Source organism: Anastrepha obliqua, chromosome 2, assembly GCF_027943255.1.
Source record: "Anastrepha obliqua isolate idAnaObli1 chromosome 2, idAnaObli1_1.0, whole genome shotgun sequence".
In the NCBI taxonomy this organism is placed as follows: Eukaryota; Metazoa; Arthropoda; class Insecta; order Diptera; family Tephritidae; genus Anastrepha; species Anastrepha obliqua.
The window spans coordinates 85134356-85156221 of record NC_072893.1 but is presented as its reverse complement, the minus strand read 5'-3'; the positions used below and the strand labels follow the sequence as shown (position 1 = coordinate 85156221).

Here is a 21866-nt window from a genome sequence, read left to right as displayed (position 1 = left end):
TTTTGTGTATCAGAATTGAGTAAAAATTCAATGTTAAAAAAATAATCAATAAAATAAATTCTGGAAAAAATTTGTTCAAAAAGAAGTGAAAACTTTATTACTAATCAGAGCAAAAATAGAAATTTTTCCTTAATACTTAATACAATTTTGTAATGTACGCAGGTTAAAATTGAATTATTTTTTCGTAAATATCTGAAAACTATGTTTACTAACAATTTGCGCCTTTCTGATTGTATGAAATTCCAAGCTCGTTGTATTTATTACCAAAGTTACTTGTTACAAAAGTTGTAATTTCAAAATTCAAACTGCCAGAATTTCACTAACGGATTCTGATTCGTTGATGGTGTGAATACCCCGCAATGCTAATATAATCCCCTCTTTTAATTCCATTCATATAAAACTATGCTTGAGTTACAAAAAGGCTCTGTGCAAAGGAAGATCGTTTTGTAGAGTGGATCAAATTGCGAGATCGTTGGACAACTTCTGAAAGCGTGAAGAAGGAAATCATAGATAGAAAACTTGGGCACCAAAAATTCTTTAGGTATTCAGAATGCTGCTCCAAACAAGTGAATAAACAGTTACCAAAATCACACAAAAGTTTTACTCAAAATAATTGGCGAAAAAAGTAATGAGACGAAATTATACATTTTCTGTAGCCACTTTTTTAAATACTCTATATTTATTCTAAATATTACATGCTGGTGACTTCAAAGTGTTTATGTCTGATTGAAGTAACTTAGATTCTATTAAGCTCCAGTTCGTTGTTAATAATGTTGCTATCTGGTGTAATAAAAATAAATCACAATGACAAAAATATAAAAAAGTGGGAGTTCCAGGGGGTTCCAGGGGGTGTGCCACTGGCATGGGTGGATCGGTCGTCCAAAGTTAGTGGGGGTCGGCCATACATTTGGACTCGATTGGAGCACTCTAAATGGGTCAAAGTGGGATTTTTCGTTCGACCCAAATTGGGGGACATCAGAATTCGTTTTAGAGGTATGGTTCCTTCGGCAAAGTTTCTTATTTTGATCATTAGAATACGATTTTCACAGAGCAATGACCGATTTTTAAATCGACCCGCCCTAATAAATATACTTAAACGATTAAAAAATTGTTAGTTCGGATTGCCTAACGCTCTTCATATTTCACAATTATTCCTTATAGTGTTTGATGTCTGCTTGTTGTTAATGTTATTTGTGGTTCTGTTGATTGTGCCGAAGTTCTTGAACAGTTTGGCTTTAATGTTCCTTATGAAACTGTACGGTTTTACTATCCATTTAATCTTATAACTAAAAATCAATCAAACTACTATAACTTTTCCCCTATTACAAGGGCGCTTACTAAGTTAAATAATATCTACAGAGTACTTGACCCAGACTTTGCTATGCTAGGATTTCTTTTCCATCTGAAAATTGCGTCCTACCATTCATAATAACTCTTTATTGTTTTAACATTTATGAATTACTTTTAAGTAAATATATTTATCTAGTCTATAAGGTTCTAGTAATCATAGACGTATATAAAATTAAATGTAATGAGTACGTTTAAATACTACGAATACTCATATATAATATAAGAGGTAGGAAATCAAAGATTTTGGCTGATTTCGATTGTATTCTTGCTGAATTTAATCAATTGATTGCCACAGAATATGAATTCCAATGAATATAAAGTAATCGTTCCAAAATTTTAAATAGTACAGGGTGTTCTAAAAGGGTTATTTTAACGTCGTCTGTCAACTCGGTTGTTTGTTACTAAGTCACTTATGTCAAATCTCCATAAAGGGAAAGCTACACGATTAGCATTAAATGACTGCATGGCTATGGCGACATCTAGTCGACTTGTCGTGAATTGCTTTGCTGTGATTTTCCTTAGTACGAGGTTTGAAAACACAGTAAAATAATACTAAAAGTGGCTTTATTGAGTTGTAAGGCGGATCGATATTTTTAGTATTCAAAAACTACTTTGTGTGTGCCGATACGCGAGTGTTCGCATTGTCTATGTGAAGAATGATTCTTCTTCGGCGGTTGGTTTTGCTTAATTCTCCGGATAATTCTGGAAAATAAATGGTTGTGTATTCGTAACACTCATGACTTTATTAAGTTTCTGTAGTGATACAGTTGCCACATGACCAGATTTTCTGAAAAAACACGCGACCATTATTTTCGAGATGCTCCTTCCGTCCCATACTGTCGATTGCTGTATAGTTTCCATCTCATGTGCATAGATCCGAGATTTTCTCCCTGTTACGATGTCATAGACGTGGTTGGAACCATCGCGACCGACTACACCAATCGACATGAGTCCTTTTTTGGACAATTGTCAAATTAAGCGGAGTCCAATGAGAAGAAATCTTCTTGACAACCAAATTTTCGTGCTATATTGAATGCATGCTGGTCCCACTAATGCTGAAACGCTAAAAAATACGCTACGGAACTTTTTGATAAAAATATTAAGTGAAATATAAACGGCAACCCTCGTAATTACTAAGCCTGCTTATTGCCAGAAAACAATCGGCTGAAGAAGTAGTAAAGTTCTTAATTGTTTAGACATTGGACTTCAATGTCCGCAACTGTATATAAATATATATACATTCAATTGATACGAGTACCCAATGCGTATGTGACTTTTTGCATGCCTGATAAATTCTTAGTTACATCCATACATACATACATACAAAAATATGTAAATATACTTAAAGGCAATTCATTCAATTATTTTCTTTTGTACTTTTGATACCTGCATAAATTTATTTTTTTATTTATTTTTTGGACCAAGTTCCTTAGGAAATTTACATTACTCTTGCGGATATGGGCTTGAAATTTAGTACGAACTCGGATTCGATTTCAGTTATTCCTTAACATTGGCACTGAACGTACGAAACGAAATTGTTCTACTTTCCCACAAATATATTACTACCGAGGTTTAGTTCTAACAAAATTTTACTTAAACGCGATTCTAGTTAACATTTATGTGAAAAGCACCGAAATATTTGTGATATTAGAAGTGAAAAGATCTTATTCAATCAAATATGCTTACATATGTGAGTACCTATTGTAAATATTTTTTATAAAAAAAAATATATAATTTTTATTAAATTTTTGGAATCAACGACAGCCCGTTAGTGGCTGAATTATTACTAAGCTGGTACCTGAACGATGCGAAGTTGGAAGCATGCATGCTTTCTGTTAGGAACTCGCACTCAATCTGAAATTTAGGCTTCGGGATGAGTGTAGTGCATTTACAGCCTTAAAATATGAATAAATGTTCTGATAGCTAGTTGTGAAGGTCTCAGGTGCAGTGTGACCAAAATTAGTTGGGAAATGCCTGAGTTATCTTTCAATTCTTTCTAAATACTTATGTAACAAGCTGACGTTAGTAACTCTTTACAGTTATATTGTGGGGAACTGCAAGAAGAATTTGTTAGGAGAGACTTTCCCAAGGTAGTATCTCCGAATAAAAGCTACTCGTGTCAGTTTAGCAAGTGATTGACGACAATTAGTATGAGGAAAGTAAGAAGTTTTTTCTAGCAATGATGCGTATTTAGCGATCGAGTAGGCTTCGTAAGGTAAATAAAGGATAGGAGTCCAAGCGATGGTACTTAGTAATAGTTTATTCCTTATGATGCTATATCTGCTTTGAAGACGTTGAGTTGAAAATCATCTCATTTCCTCTCAGCTTTTCTTCTTTCGAGTAGTTAAGATTCAAGCACAATGGCTCTTCTCGTATCAATACTGCTGATGATGTATGTAAGCCACTTGCAGAACTTTTTTTGTAAGCTAATGGGGTTTTCCTTATAAATTTTAATGTTAAACTTTTTCTTTCTGTGTCTGCTTTCGCTATCGCTACAGAAATTTAATGAAAAACTAAAGCAGAAAGTTTATGTGAGAACTGAGATTAGCTCCTATATTTATTTATATATTTGAACGCAATGCCTCAGTGAGAATGTATTTTATTATTGTGAAGAAAACTCCGCCTGTTCCGCTGCACGGAGAAACCACCTCCGGAATGCCTTGCCTCGCCATGTTCCGCAGCATAGCGAACTATGCAGATGTGACTGGAAGAAAGTAAGTTATTTTCCGACTGACTAACTCTTTGAATGACCATCAGAATAAAATGGGCAAGTAAGTAAATGAAATCTAATAATAATGAAAATATAATAGAAAAATTTTAAACTTTTTGTTAGGAACAGAAAAGCGATGCCGGAATAATTCATGAGTAGACAATATTTGAAGAACAAAGTTTCAGTGCATATCTTCTGAACTTTCTTCACATTAGTCCAAAATTTTTAAACTTTGGTTATAGCAATCTTTATAATTATTACTTGGCAAAAGGATTGTAAGTAAAGCTCAGATGTGAAAATTATTTTAGATGCTTTAGCATAAAATTTCGTGAAACTTTTCCCCCTAGTTTCGTTCAACTCAGTTCCAAAAAAATTGTTGATACTCCCGATCAAATAATAAAGAATTGATCAGAAAATTAAATAGAGTACTTAATGTGTCGCGTATTGATAATGAACTAATCATGCAGAAACTTGAAAGCTCTCATTAATAAATCTCTTGAAAACCGTTACGACGTTGCATTCTTGCAATTCTGATACCTTAAAAACGCCCAAGTATTTCCTGAAAAGGACCGACAGGTGCGTGGTAGCAAAATTCTTTCTAAATCAGAGAAGGAGACGAAATATGGGGAATACGGGACGAAATATAGTCACCTTAAGCATCGTCCACGAGCCACTATTTACATCTTGTTAAACATACATACATACATACATCACTGGATGTACAGCTAAGATTAATAAAAGAGTCTGCGAAGTTTGCTGAGGAGACCTCGTTCATTCCTATCCTTTAAATCCTATCTCTTGGCTTTAAGTGCAATGGATAATACTCCCTGAGTACTCGGACAAAAATTGCGGCCGTACAAAATTCCAGCCAATTCCACTCCGATATCCTCGTGAAAAAGTGTTACTCTCGATTCTGGACTTTTTTACGGCTTCCAAAAATGAGATTCGAAATAATCCCATGAACTGCTTATGTATTCAAATGAATTCAGAGATAAATAAACTGATAAAATTTATTTCTGAAAGCGAAATCTTTTTTCCAAGCCTGATTGATTCGTAAGAGATTTTATATGTAAATTTCAAGCAAATTTTAAAGAATAAATAAATTTTTAATTTACGCCTAAAGCATGTCTGTCAGAGTGTATGGGTGTTCATTAGGGCGTACCGAAAAAAAGTTTACCTGGATCTGGCGTATTTCTGTAAGGTAATTTCGAAAAATATATTGTGTATTTTTGTTTTTAGACCGTACATGGAAGCTACTTTTTCACATTTTTCACTCGAAACTTAGAGCTTAACAAAAAGCTTTGCTGGAATTTAAAACCAGTCTAATTTAGGAATAGAACTAATTTAGTTTAGATATTCTTCTCCCAAAGAATATTTTCCAAAAACTTCATATATTAAAAGTGTTCCGCCATTTCATTTCCTTCAAGGAAGACAGCGCAAATGATGCTTGTGATGCACATTTAGTTGTTTAACGCTGAAACAATATCCGGGAATCCCACAAATTATCTACAATATTACTTGTTCAATGAAAACAGTACTAACTAGACGTCCTTTTGAAAATAGGGGCACCATCTTTAGTTCACCTGCCAACCCAATTAGCGATGCCGATTTGACAGCACACATCGGTGTCACTCGATGCATCGCTATCAGTAATTTGTCTAACAAAAAACCAAAATTCCAAGCCACATCGAACAGACCAAAAAAAAAAAACATGTTTGTTTGCTTTTGAACTGTTACCTCTAACTATACAGGCTGCACCGGCGATGACGCGCCCACTTAACATTCTTCGAGTTGTATGTACTTACCCCTCCTCTTATTTCTTGAGCGATTATGATGAATATTAACGAATAAATATATTTGTATTTAATCGAAATGTTCAATGAAAATCAATGAAACCAGCTTAATAGTATGTCGGAAGCGAAGGGCTTTCAGAAGATGTTGTGTTAAAAAAAATAAAACATGTACAACTTTCCATTCTTTCAGATTTCACCATTTTTACTCAAACTACGGCCCTTAATGAAAATATATTAAATGTCCATTTAAATGCCCACCATGAGTACACCTACATGTCAAACGTCCAGTTTTTGGTCTGGCAGTCCTTCTTTCATCCAAAAAAGATATCCCGAATTTTGTGACATGTTGTTCTTAAAGATCGATCATCTTCTTAATAAGTTTCAATAATTTTAACGCGTTGTTTTATTGTGCAAAATTTTACACCTGCCCACTTGACAACTGCCAAAGACGACTTTAAAAAAGGCACCGTCTAGGAATTATTCATTGCTGACATCTAAACGTCACGTTTGAACGACCATCTAGAAGGTTAAAGGGATGAATCCTATTGAGAAATATTATTATTTTTTATGCATAAATTTAACATGATGTTCTTTGCGAGTTTTCTTTTTTTCCTGCTGTTATAGGTATAACCTCAATTATAGGCAAAAATCATAATTTTTGCACTTTTAAAGCGGAATACCTCGAAAACTAGACGTGATTGGTCTGTTAAAATCGTCGGAAAAGAGTAGTATGTTCCTTAGTTACGAATTTATGCTGGAAATTTCTAATTCATTCCTTGGAAAGTGAGAATTTTATTTATACTATTGTATATGAATGCATAAAAAATTAAGAATTGATACACTTTGAACTCAACATCTGAAGAGTATTAAATTAAAATTAAATTACATTATTCTCTAAAATTTAAGATTTGAAGGAAAAGAAAGAATAATATTGTACAAGCGTATAAAATAATACATAGCGAAAGAATAATACAAGAATTTAGCGTAGTAGAGTAGTGTGAAATTAAAATTCAAGCCAAATTAACTTACCTTATGAATCTATGTGTTTGAATTTTTCTAATAGCGGTCGCCCCTCGGCAGGCAATGGCAAACCTCCGAGTGTATTTCTGCCATGAAAAATCTCCTCATAAAAATATCTGCCGTTCGGAATCGGCTTGAAACTGTAGGTCGCTCCATTTGTGGAACAACATCAAGACGTACGCCACAAATAGGAGGAGGAGCTCGGCCAAACACCCAAAAAGGGTGTACGCGCCAATTATATATATATATATGAATCTATGTATATATGCATAGGTTGCCCACTTTATCCCAGAAAATATCCCATTTTATATAAAATACCATATGCACTGCATTAAAAATTATAGCGCAGGGACTTATTAAAAATTGCTTGGCCATATTTTCTCATTTAGTTTTAGTATAAAATCTCTTTTTCTCAAAAGAATGATGCTCATAATTTTAGACTGAAAATTGATCCCAAATAACCAATTCGGTTTCAGAAAAACACACCGTACCATCGAATAGGTACACAGACTCGTAAATCATAATCACAAAGTTTTTGAGCAGAAGAAGTATTGCACGACCGCATTTCTCAACATATCTCAAGCCTTGGACCGCGTCTGGCCTGACGGCTTACTCTGCAAAATAAAGCTCACTCTACCCATTAATTATTATACTTTTATCAAGTCCTACCTCAAAGACCGACACTAAACAAAACGAAGAACAGTCTGAACTCAATGAAAGTTTAACTATCGTACCCCTAGGCAGTATAATAGGCCCAATACTTTACTTCCTTTGCACAAATGATCTACCAATCACAGAGGAAACTATCGTTGGAACTTTTGCAGGTGACACCGAATGGCTGAAAGACTGGAAAATAAAAGATAACGAGTCCACATCTGCTTAAATTACCTTTACATTCAAATGAAACACTTGCCCACCCGTTAAACTAGGAGGAGTATTTTTAAACCTTCCCAAATGTCTTATTTTTTTCGTCTGTCATCTGTCAACAATATTCAGTTCATTGTTTGTTACGTTTCATACAACAATGCATTTTTGTCGCTCTTAAAAATATCGCTTTTCATGTCTTCAAACTACGATTAGTGGAGATCGTTGATTTTCTGTTATCAATTGAAGAAAAACGCTTCTCAAGCTCATCAAATGCTTAAGTTTATGGTGGACATGCTCTAAGTAGGGCATAGTGCTTCCGGTGGTTTGAAAAATTCCGAAGTGGTGATTTTAGCGCGGAGAACGAGGACCGTGGCCGGCCACCGAAAAAGTTTGAGGACGCCGAATTGCAAGCATTGTTGGATGAAGATGATGGTCAAACGCAAGAAATGATGGCAGAGGAGTTTGAAAGACATGGGCATGATTTTAAAGGTCGGAAGATGGGTGCCGCATGAACTGACAATGTGACAATGCACCATCACATCGAACAAGAGCGACCCGGGAATTGGTGGAGACGTACGATTGGGAACCGCTCGGGCATGCGGCTTACTCACCAGACTTGGCGCCTTCCGATTATCATTTGTTTGCATCGCACTTTCCGAGCAGCGCTTCAATTCTCACGAAGAAGCCAAAAAATGGCTCGATGATCGGTTTGCGGCCAAAGACGGCTAATTTTTTAGCGCGGCATCCACAAATTGCCTGAGAGATGGAAAAAAAGTGTTGCTAGCGATGGTTATTATTTTTAAGATTAAATTTGTAACCATTTTTTGTTAATAAACGTTTGAAATTGAAAAAAAAGTCATTTCATAGGAATACACACATGTATACCTGTAGAAATGGCTGCACCACTGGGTGCTTCCCAGACATGCTTAATAAATTTTTTTAGTTTTAAGTACAAATATTGCTGAATGTTAGAAAACAGAATGGATTAAATAAATGGATTAAAAAAAATTGTTAATATGTTTTATGAATATGTAGTTCATTCTCATACCACGTAAATACAAGTTTCAAAATTGTGCAAATTTTAAAAATATCAAAAAAAAAAAAAAATCATAAAAGTTTTTAGCTCATTTATTTTTGATCAAATACAGCGCAATTAGAAGTTATTTTGCTCTTCTGCAACTTCTTCAAAAACAAATGACTATCAAGGTCGTGTAAGCTACAAGTCTTCAGGACGGTAATAAGATCAGTAGCAACACATGGCTGCGAAGCATGGAAACTGACATCTAAGGTAAGGGACTACCTTCTGCGCTTTGAGCATAAAATCCTAGGAAGGATATTTGGACGAGTTAGAAAAGCCTTCTGATCTTACAGAATGAGATACAATGACGAGATCGAACAGTTGATATCAGGTCCAAACTTTGAAATTTTGCTAAAGCTTTTGATTAAGAAATCTGAAATTTTGATGCATTTTTGTTGCATTTTTTTCTAATTTGCGCAAAGTTTGTAACCTGGATTCATATAATTTTTGTATTTTCATTAAAAAATTATTAACTTTTCAATAAACCCCTTTTCTATAGTTATTTAACGCAGCGCATTTACTAGAGGTGGTGATTTTAAGATCACTTCAAAAGAGTCTAAAATTTGGATATGAGCTTTCAAATAGTCGTGAATTTCTGATATCCCTTGTTAAGCGCTTGCGTTAGCTGTTACTCCAGTTTGCGGCAAGCGATTTGACGTGGATGGCTCCTACTAATAACTGCTTTTTAGGACAAGTTTTTCTGTGGCATAAATATTCTCGGAATTTGCTATTTCCTGCCCAAACGAACGTTACTAGAAAAAACAAACATACATACTGCATAGTATGTAGCTGCATGGTAGTCACTTACCAGTTTTCTTGGCTATTGTGGCGACCAATTCGTATATGTTATATATTTCTAAGAATTTAAATGAGGCATAGCTTTAAAAAAATAGGTTGCGTCATAGCTTAAGAATTTATGCCTTTTGAGTGCAAATATGTATGGACGAGTATGAATTTGCTAGAAGGAGCATGGAATAGTATAATACAAATACATGCATATCCACACACTACATATATACTGTAGGCGCATCCACATTTCCAAAGAACTTCACTTCCTTCGTCGATGCACTGCCACCGATAATTTCAATGAATTTCTCACTGTTGCAACTAATTTATTTTATTTCTTAATTTTTTTATTTTTTGTTTTTGTATTTCCAGTTTCCAGAGTTCTTGGGCTTCCTGTTGCTATTAGTCATCATAAGCGAAGTGCGTCGCGCGTGGCGAGCGCGAAAGTACCCGCCCGGACCCTGGGGTCTACCCATACTTGGCTATTTACCTTTTCTCAATAAGCGCGAACCGTACAAGACTCTGACAGAATTAGCGAAAAGATATGGACCAATATATTCGCTGCGGCTGGGTAATGTGAATGCAGTGGTGTTGGCGGATGCGAAGTCGGTGCGTGAATTTCTGAAATGTGAGGAATTTACCGCGCGCGCGCCACTCTATGTAACACACGGCATAATGGGCGGTTTTGGTAAGTCCAAATACAAGGTGACGCCAAATGAAACATCCAGTTTTGTTATTGAATAACTTTTTTACTAAATAAAAAACAATTTATTTGAATGATGGAAGCTTTTATTTTGACCTTTACGCGTTCCATTGCTTGTCTATTTGTTTACTGCATCTGTCTAGTTGACAAGTGACCAATATAATTGCCAGTTGACGCCATTCGCAAAAATTATAAATCTTCCGATAGGGTGTTTAATTTTGTACCACCCTGTATTTAAGTGTGTATGTAAGTATGAATGTATTGGCGTTTGCTGGTTGCGCAGACAAAACAAAAGACTTAAGCAACGAACTTGTGCTGATGAAAGCTGCGTACTAAATGTGGTATTTTTGCATTGTCTCACCAAATGCATAGTATATTTATATATGTATGTATTTTAGTGCAACGGTAACTTTCGATTTCCTTCATATTCCTACTTTGATGCTGTTATTTTATTTGCTTTTTCCTTTTTTTTTGGCTCTGTAGGTCTGATCTGCTCTGAAGGAGCGCTGTGGCGCAATCAACGTAAGCACATCATTGACTGGCTGAAAGACTTGGGGATGACAAAAAAGCAATGCAATGCGCGTAAATCAATGGAATGGAGAATAAAAATTGGCGTTGTGGAATGTCTGAAGGTAGCTAATACATACACAAATTCATGCACACAAAAATATATGTTTATAGAAGCTGGTAGTTGGTGAAGAAAAAACGATGTACATGACAAATTTAGTCTGTCTGGGATGCTTTAGTGCTTCAAATTAATTCAAAAGTTTGTCGAAACGAGAGTAAGAAGCGTCTGGCAGTGGCAGGCAGTGTAGGAAAAGCAACAACATTGTGATATTGAAAGTGAATGTTTGCTAATTTGATTTCAACCTTCTTTTTTATTGCTCTTTGCAGTCCTTTAGCAGTGATTCCAAAAAGCCTTTGCCTTTCGATCCACATCCCGTGCTACAGCATACACTGGGCAACATCATCAACGACTTGGTGTTTGGCGTGAAGTATGCACGGGATGACGTCACCTGGAAATATTTGCAGCAGTTGCAGGAGAAGGGACTGAAGTTGATTGGTGTCTCAGGTGCAGTGAATTTCTTGCCTTGGTTGAGGTAGCGTAATTATTACCTTTTTTCTTTATTATCTAAATTCAGTGTTTTTTAAACCCGCGCACATTACTGCACTAAGGTTTTTAGGTCTGTTCACAAAATGGGCTTACGAAATCGATACAGCTATAAATTCATGTACGTTTAAGTACCGGGATGTTTAGAACGACAAAATAAAGTCATTTAGAGTGTGTATTTTTCTGTCCGTCTGTGCGCGCGTGCATTTGAAAGCTCAAGTAAAAATTTAGAAATCGCAAAAAAATGTGCAACCTAATTCTTCTATGTGTGAGATTGCAGTTGAAAATTAACAAAACTAGTACATTAGCGTGTGTGGTACGCTTTTTATATGACGGAATATTTAAAATTATTACTAAGGAAACAATTTTGCTTCAATGTAGAATAAAATCGATTACAGAAGAAGTCTTCGTCCACATCTGTAAAAAAAGTTAAATCTCCGCTTAAGCAAATCCTCAACAAAATTTCTTATGCCAAATTTTTTAAAGTATCCAGAAGGCTCAAGAAATAAGCTACTAGGCAGCATATTGTTTTGGATATTTTTTTTTAAATAGTGGAAAAAAGAACTCTGCTTTGAAAAGAAATCAATTTATGCATCATTATTTCGACAAGAAAACCTGACTGCTACTTGAATTATACACAACTTTCGTGAGCGTCTTCTTGAGAGATTTGCACTAAGCTTTTATTCTTGCTGTCAAAAAAAAGCCATGATTATAATAATTTATTTTGAGAATATAACGAAACATACTAAGATTTCGTCTCAAAGGGTTTTTGTAATTATACTAGTATTCAAGTATAAAAAATGGTTTGCTGTTATAATTCATATGAAAAATGGTGGCACCAAAGACATTTTTTAAATCGTCTGTTTTTTAACTCTTTTACATGTGGTCTAATTTCTGTGAAGGGGTTAGATCTACAACAATAATATTAAAAATAACACGAGTATAATAAACAATCACCTAAGGTGGAGCAAAATTTATAACAGGCAATTGTAGTATACAGACAGAGAAGCAAAGCGCGTAAAGGTCAAAATAAAGATTCACATCACTCAAAATAATTATTTTTTATTCAGTGAAAAAGTTATTCAAAAACCAAACTAGATGATTGATTTTGCGCCACCTTGTTTGTTTGAATATTTCGGGAATATCTTAAGATTAATTAGAGCTGGACCGATTTGAAAGTACCTTTAAAAATCTTATTATTTTGGCTCCGTTGTTATTTTGGATGCACTTCTTTTAAACTTAAATTCTTCTAGTAACATCTGATGTGATTGTTTGGAAATAGTTTAGTAAATAGAGATTTGTATAAATCGTTTTTAACAACTTTTCTCCACTATACTAAATCTTTTTATCAAAATATTTCTTCATTCTATTTCTTCAATTTCAGTTGGTTGAATTTAATTTTGAATATTTACTTTTTTACTAAATAAAAAAACTTTCTTTTGACCTTTTCGCTCTCCATTGATTGTTTTACACTGCATCTGTCTATCTGCATCTGTCCATAGGTGTCAAATAAGATTGAGGCACAACACCATTTGCAAAAATTATAAGTCTTTCGACAGGGTGATTGGTACTTGTATTGCAGTTCGTTAAACTATATTTGAATTGAACTGTATGTCTAAATAAATTTTCAACATTCACTCGTTTGTTGGAAGCTCATCTTAAGGCGACAGATACCTGTAAACGGCCATATTTTCCCTGATTTTCATTAAAATTATTTAAAATGAAGAAGTCAATATATTTTATTCAAAATTGGCATATAGTATACATTTATACATTAAAATAATATAAATTTTTTTTTATTTTAATCATTTAAAATGGTGGATGTACACTCAATTTTTCCCGGTCGCAACGTGCCTTCTTAAACGGCGGACATTGTGGCATCGGCGTCAGTGACCTGAATACAAAAAACCAAATTGTTTTTTGTTTATTAATGTCATAATTTCTATATGAATTAAACACAAATGGAAAAAACATTCGCGGAATAAAATGCTTCAAAAAAAAAAAAAAATGAATGTTGGGGCGAGTTTTCGTACTATTTTTGCTTCGAAAAAATTATTTTTTCGAAAAAATATTTTATATTGTAAATTCACATAGAAAGTAATATAAGAATAATAATAATATAAAAAAGATATGTGCAGAACGTCAGGGAGATCGGTCAATAACTTTTCGATTTATCGTGTACGCCAATTTGAAAAATATATATTAGTTTTAAGAAAAAAATATAGTTTTGAATACAACGTAACTATACCTCTCCCAGCGCTCGAACGCAAAGAATAGAGTCATTACGGCTAACGATCTATAACATAAGAAATACTTAAATTTATGTTCTAAAAATTGTTTGACATATTTTTAAAGGATTATATTAATATTTTACGAAAAAAAAAATTTTTTTTTCGAAATTTTACAGGTATCTGTCCCCTTAACTCAAAAAATCAATAATGAGAAAAAAGGTTTTACAATTTTTTTACACATCATAAAATAAAGGGTCTTTCAAAGACGCGCATAGGTTTTTTTTTTAAATAAAATATGTAAAAATTTAGATCCTTTGAGGTTTCACTATTTGTATTCAAAATATGGCTCTTAACAACTATCTGTGGAAAATTGCATAATTTAATTTTGTTATCCCGTTCTTCCGTCAATCGACCGATATGCTTTATTTGCAACTTCTTTTAATGCCAGTAGATATGTTAAGTTTTATTTTATACCAAAGTAAAACCAACAGATATCGGTCAGTTGTTTAAAAAAAAAGTTGTATAAATTAATTTACTGTTGAAGATATTTTCTTTGCTCTTTTACTGAGAGTACTTAATATTTTAATTCTTCTAAAATCTGGCACTTAAGTTTCCAGTTCATCCAAACTAAATTGCTTATTTCGGAATATTTAAAATTAACTTAACATTGCGGTCAATTCTTCTAAAAGTTGGTCTATACATAGGCCTAAGTAAAACAAAACGTAAAATGCATTTTTTTTGTTTTAGTTTAATAATTTTGAGATTTATTCAATATTGAAAATTATGGTATAGAGTTATTTAAGTGAAATACCATCGATTTTTTAATAGTTTTATATTTTTTTTACTTTTTACCTTAAAATATACAAAAAGAAACTTCATTTTTTCAAAATTTTTCGGAAACAAAATTTTCTGTGGTGTGCATTATTTCCTTTTTTGTTCGAAATTTTGGAACAAAGTTTTTCTATCATTCTGAAGAACATACCGCTCAGTTTTTTTTTTAATTTTTTTAGTAATACCTTAAACTATGCTTAGTAGTCGGCATCAGTTTCAAAAAAGTATTTATGTAATATATATTCAAATATCGTCCCCTTAGTATAACAATAGCCTATGTGCTCATAGGCTATTATTTTTTTATTGAATTTTTGGATTCTCCATCGTCGATTTCATATGTGGTCAAAATTTTGTCAAATTCTAGTTCCACAAAGTGGGTCAAAACGTCAGTCAAAAAATAATAAATATTTACAGACATAACGAGATTTGAGTGAGAGCTACTTTCGACAAAAAGTTTGAAATTCATTTTCTCAAAACATCAAAAAATTTATAGGCTATTTTAATACTAAGGGGACGATATGTACAGTGAACCAATGAAAAATCAGTGCAAAAGACTGCTCTAGTGAAGCGTTAGAAGCGTTGCTTTATATTACGTCCAATCGCAAATCGATCGAAGCGTTGTATTTCTCTAAGCCCAATTTCCTCAATAAATTTTAACATTTCTTCCATTTTCTTGAGTTTTGTTTGCTGCTCCGGCAAAATATGTTTACCCAGGTGTTTAGGCCGCTTATGCATCAGTATTGAGCACGTTGCCAGCAAATGAGCACATGTTTGGCGGTGTCATATTCCTTCCTACAGAATCTGCAAACTCCACTGAAGTATATTCCTAGTTTAGTAAGATGATAATTCAATCTATAATACAGTGTTGGAACTCCTGTGATTATTTTAAGATGATTTCTACTTAATTCTATACAATTTTTAAATCGGTTTAGGTTAAAGCTACCTATCATTGATTTTGATTGCGATGACTCCGATAGATTGTCCCAGTATGACCCTTTGTCTTTCCTCTACTGGACCTATAAATGAGGAGGCCGGCATTTTCCTGGCCAATTTTTCTGTCACTTCGTTCGCAGTAATTCCTATCTACCACAAATTACATTGGGTACGTCCCTGGCTGTTGCTAGTTTTATATTTTCAGCTTATCAAGACAATTCAGTACCAGTTATGTTGGAACTTAGAAAGAGTTGAGAGTCTTGATGGCAGCCTGGATATCAATAAGAATATCTCTGCTTATGTTGTTATAATTGCGTTTAAGGCACCATATACCGGTACCGCGTATCATATTATCATGTTATGGTTCATCATGTAGGTTTTAGATAAACTTTCGCAAATTTTTTCATTGGCCGGTTACATCATATCTCATGGCATTGAGATCTCAGTGATTCGTCCAGCGAGATTATCAAATTTCCTGCTAATTTGTTGATCGCCTGAGTCAATAGTTGCTTTTGTTGCTTTTAGGATAGCCCTAATCCCTGGGGTTCCCTGAGTTCTAGAACAATTTGCATTGAGCCATACGTAAAAGCTCCTGTTACGCATATGTTTGTTAACTTTATTAGTGTGTTTATTACTGATTGTGATTCTCCCAAGCTACTGCCCCGTAGGAAATCATTGTTCTGACTATAGCCGTGTATCGATTTACACGTCATGAATACTCTAATGGCCTTTCTCGCCGTCTTTTTATGCGTGGCTTCCATAATACCCAAGCGTTTTACTTTCCTTTGTATTTTCACTTCAATTCTAACATTTGGTTAATAAAAATGTTCCACGGTTTTTTCTGTGTACTGCTTATTATCATGCCTACAAATAAACCAATTTTGAAAAGAATTAACAAGAATGCCTAATATATTTGAATTACTTTAAAGTATCTAATACGATTCTTATTTAACTAAATCATGCGTTAGGTTGCTTCAGAATCTAGACACTTTTCTCACTTCTAATATTTCGCAACAGATTCTTACCTTGGAATTTACGCTCCATACACTTTCTACTCGAGGGCAAAGCACGTACGCATGAAATTTACAATAAACTCATTGAGAAACGTGAAAAGTCTTGGGAATATCGAAAGTCTGTCACCGAAGAGAGTTTTAATATATTAGACCATTACATTGATGAACGTATGCGACGCGAGTTGTCTGATAATGCTGCAGAGCGTCTGTCAACCGATGAGTATTATACACAAGCTCAACTGCTGCATCTGCTGGCCGATATGTTTGGCGCTGGGCTAGACACATCGCTGGCAACACTGCGCTGGTTTTTGATCTACATGTGCAAGTATCAAGTGTTGCAAGAGGAGTTGAGAGCGGTAAATTTACTTACATTTATCAAATTTCTTTTTGGGATTTACATATCTACATGGTTTCTTTTTTTGTGATAGGAACTCGAGGACATACACGATAGCGATTTCGATTTGGATCACCTGGAACAGTGTGACTTATTACGCGCATACATATCGGAAACTCAGCGCATACGCTCCGTTGTGCCATTAGGTATACCGCATGGCGCCATAAAGGACTTCAGTATTGATGGTCATTTGATACCGAAAAATTGCATGATTATACCTCTTCAGTGGTCGCTACATATGAGTCGACTGACATGGCCTGAACCAGAACTTTATTGGCCTGGCAGGTTTTTGGATGAAGATAATCACTATCGCACGCTGCCAGATTTTATGCCATTCCAGTCAGGTAAGATGGAAAATTCATTTTTGTTTTTTTTCTTCGACTTATTATTTCGGCGGCTACTTTACAACTTGACTCTTTTGAATTTCGACAACTTCGGTGTCTTGACTTTCGATATCTTCGGTTGACTACTTCGTTGGGATGATTATACGACTGTTAGCTATTCAACGACGAATAATGTTGCCACCTTTTTACATATATATCCCTTCATATCGCTGGTTTCTGAAATTTTTCGTTTATTTGAGGAATATAACATCATTGAAATGGGGACCTTCGGTAACTCCGCAGCAGTCCACCCCGTCATCCAAATTTCTAAGGTCAGGCTCTAATTCAAATATAGCTTGACTAATATTAATCCTGAGGGTCTGAATCGCTTCGAGTACTATCGATGCTTTACTACAACTCACAAAAAGAGTCAAGTAGGTATTAATTGGCTGGCAGTTCCGAGAGCCAATTAATATCTAATAATGTTTTTTGCAAACATGGTATGCAACAGATCGATGTTTTGAGGCTGCAACCGAAAGCCCTCCAGGCTCAAATCTCTTTTCCAGCTCACAAAAGGTAGGTAATGGAAATAGCAGCATTTTTTAAAAAACAAACAAAAAAAAGCAAGAGAATATGGCCAAATTTCCTCAATTTTCAACATGCGGGAATACGGCTGAGAATATGAGCCTCTCCTGAGTCTTCTTTTCAATAAACACGCAGTTTAAGCAAAATTGCATATGTTTTGGAAAACGTTTTTCAATAAAACAAAACGTTCAAGCGCAAAACTATCTATGTTTCTCATACTTTTTATATACACTTAATATTACTCCACTTATCGCTTATTATTATATGCCAGGGTCATAGTAGATCAGTTCATACTGGCTTCATCAAGCAACATCACCACGTTTGTTGGGCCTTGGAGTAGATGGGCCCATAATTTTTCTCTTGCGTCGCTAAGACCGAACACGACAACTGCTGCTAGATGGCACCAGAAGGGAAGCTTCAAATTCTGATATAGTGGCTATGTATGCTGAGTGGAGATGGCGCGGATATCACATCAGAATATGCAGTGATAGTCAGACTGCTCTAAAAGCCCTAAAAAACCCACACCTATTCGAAAACTTTGCAGTAATCTAAACTAAACTTAAGATCCGTTGCAAAGAGAAACCATCTTGAATTTATTTGGATGCTAGGAAACTGTTATGTGCTTAGGTTGCCTCACCAAAAAAGGTGCAGGTTTTCTATCGGATTATGAAAACTATTATATTTTAAGAGTTCCGCAAAAATTTTTCGGAACTATCGGTGCTTTAAGGGGGGGGGGTAAGGGATAAACGCTAAAAAAAAAAACACTTTTTTCATGAATTTATTGTAGCGAAACGGTTCAAGTCAGTTTATTAAAAGTTAATGCATATTATAAAGTAACATTTCAAGAATATTTGATAAAATTTTCATGTAAAAATATTGCAAAATGAGCGAATGAGAGCACATTTACGTAGACGTCTTTTCAAAAATACATTTTGCAGTAGTCAGCATATCTCAGCGTAGAATCATCTGAAATCAAAAAAATCGAATAATTTAGTTAAAGTATGAGTTAAACTTCCCCCCAACGTTTATTTTGACGATTTATTTTCATTTTCAGCCATTTGGTAGTCGTTTGAAGTAAAAAGTGATTTTTGACGAAAAAATGTCGCCATTTTGTAGGTGTAAAACCACCTTAATATAAAAAAAATGGCAAAAAAAACGTTGGGGGGAGGTTTTTTATATGTAAAATATGTGTGCAAAATTTCAAAAGGATCGGTTGAGTAGTTTTCAAATGCCAATGACTACGCACTTTAAAAAAAAGGTTCGAGAAAACCGCGTTTAAAGTTTTGTAACGGACTACGCGCGCAACTGCTGCGTCTCGGCAGATATTTGAGGCGGCTCGGCTTTATGCTCTATAACTTAAAAAGTTTTTCTCGGATTGACTTAAAATTTTAACACGGTATTTTTGAAATGTTTTACTACAATAACATGCAAAAAAAAAAATCGATTTTTATCCCTTACCCCCCCCTTAAATAAATAAAATTATTTCCAAAAAATAAGTTGAAATGATACTAGAACAATTTAAGCTTAAAAGTTGCGCATACAAATTTTAACAACGGAATTAAAATAAAGAGATTTTTAGAGATCGGTCCAGCTTATGGTAATCTTAAAATTTTTCTAAAAATATTGGCGTAAGGCTTAGAAATATATGATTTTGAGTGATAGAAATCTTTTTTGGACCATTGTCTGTTTGTATATTGCTGCTGTCTAGTTCATAAGTGTCAAATATGATTGACATACGACGCCACTTGCAAAAATTAGAAATTTTCCGAAAGGGTGATAAATTTGCACCACCTTTTGTAATAAATCTTATGATTTCGATGGAACAACATCATAGGCAGCCACCGTAGCCGAATAGGTTGGTGCGTGATTACCATTCGAACGCCTCTGGGCACAAAATTTCAAATGATGGAAAAAGTGTTTTCTAAAAGCGGTCGCCCCTCGGCAGGCAATAACAAACCTTTGAAAGTATTTCTGCCCTGAAAAAGCTATTAATAAAAAACCACTTGCTGTTCGGAGTAGGCTTACCAGCGGAAAACCGCTCCAACCTAACCTAACTTATTGATACTTTGTAATCTTAAGTCTTGCAATCCTATTGACGTTTTCGAACATTTTATTTACTTTGAATATTAAAAATTAAATATTAAATAAAATTGTCTTATAATGATAAGAACAATTCATTAAAACTGACCTTTCTTCGTTTTCCGCCTTTTTTTCCTTTGTACATGTACAGCTTTTTTAATGATACTTCGTTGCTTTTTGTTGCGTATCGAGAATATCAACGATACCTTTAGGAACACGAGATTTCAGGGTTGCATTTAGGAGCATGATACTCTATTCGAACACAAAGCAGAAGGCGTTTTGGAAAAGTTCCTATATATCCTGTCGGGTGTAAGTTGACAGATAAGAGCCCTTATAGCTACATTCCTCATTTGCGTACAAATTTCTCAGATTAATTCCGTGGCAGTTTGAAAAGAAGGCCACTAATATTGATTTTAATATATTTATCCATCTCTCGCAGTTTTTTTATGTTTTTGTGCTATACAGGGTGCGCCATCTTTTATGCCGGTATGTAAACGCTGAATAACTTTGTCATTTACCAACCGATCGACTTCAACATACATGCTGTCGATACGTCAATTCAGTACAATTTCAACCATGGATCGCTTTACACCGAAACAACGCGAAATGCGACGAAAAGATCGCAGTTTGTGATTGCTAATAAAGGTGGCCAATTGATTGATATTGTATTCAAAAAATAGTTTTAATAAATTGTAAATAACCCAACCAAATAAAAATACCTCACTTATACAAATCAGTTTTTTTTTTTTCAAAGTTATTCAATGTTTTCATACCAACATATTCCATGCCTGAGCGGCTTCGTTAATGATCACCCAATTTACTAAAATCGCATACAATTAGTTTATATATTTTATTTCATTTATTTTGTTTATTACTTGTTTTCTCTCCACCAGGAAAGCGCATGTGCCCCGGCGAGGAACTTGCACGCATGATTCTTTACCTATTTGCCGGCCATATAATACGCAACTTCCACGTCAAGCTGGCGCCGGAGTACGAAGGTATGAGCTTGAGGGGTGAAAGTGGCATAACATTAGCTCCATTGCACTATGAGATCACGGCAAAGCCTATGCGCAATATGAAGGATATACTGGCTAGTGACGACATGGGAATGTACAAAGATGTGCCGGTGAAAACGGATATCAAATCAAACACAATTTAAATTGGATTTACTAAAATTTCTTGTTTTCTTTAATGTACTTTGTATGCAAATACCTTTCATAATGTTTATATGTGCATGTTTTGTTTTTGTTTGTCTTTTTTTTTTTTGCTTGCTTAATTTTTTTCTTTCACAAATTATGTAAATACATACATATAACTTTGATATTCTTGCTGCACAAAACATTATAAAACACGCTAATGAGTTTAATTTTGTAAAATGATATTTACATAACTATATATGTCTGAATGTGAATAGAAGTATAACAAAAACAAGATATTTAATAAGTATACATACATACAAGATATAATAATTAAAAATAAAATTAATATATTAAAAGTACGAAATATGTATGAATATATGTTTGCATGTATATTTCGTTGTATGTGGTAAGGTAGAGCAGATTGCTATGCTACTCGTTTGAATTCTAATTTATTTAAAATTTAAATAATTCTCGCTGTATATGTACTTAGGTTTATCGATGTTAATGAGTGATTATTTGTATAAAAATAATATGCAATTTGGCACATAGAATCGATAATTAAATATAGGTTTCAAAAACCTAAAAAACAAAAAGTGCTGTGGCATGGTGAAAAGTTTTTTTCTGACTGGTTTTTGAAGTCAATTTTGGATTTCTAATAAATGGTTTGTGGCTTTCAATTTAATTGAATTTTTTTTTTTTCAATTTATTATTTATGTGAAAATAAACTAAATGCAGTTGCTTTTTACAGCCGACGATCAGCGTTCTTAATCTTAGTTGTCCAGAGAAATGAAGCAATTTTTTTTATGCTCATAGCTTTCTAAAATCGTAAGATTTAACTTAAGTTTTCTGAATACTGATATTATTTCCGATAATATCGAAAAATTCGTCCTTGTTCGTAATGCCGATGCAATCAATGAGCC

General features: G+C 34.2%; 1 protein-coding gene across 1 annotated transcript; it reads left to right on the top strand.

The window, feature by feature from the left end:
• Positions 1-2986: 2986 nt before the first annotated feature.
• LOC129237537 (cytochrome P450 306a1) lies at positions 2987-21142 on the top strand. The gene is made up of 7 exons (XM_054872344.1): positions 2987-3040; positions 9977-10292; positions 10791-10939; positions 11202-11407; positions 16431-16782; positions 16855-17164; positions 20701-21142. The coding sequence occupies exons 1-7, from the start codon at positions 3029-3031 to the stop codon at positions 20964-20966; spliced, it is 1611 nt and encodes a 536-aa protein (XP_054728319.1). The 5' UTR covers positions 2987-3028; the 3' UTR covers positions 20967-21142.
• The last annotated feature ends 724 nt before the right edge of the window (positions 21143-21866 follow it).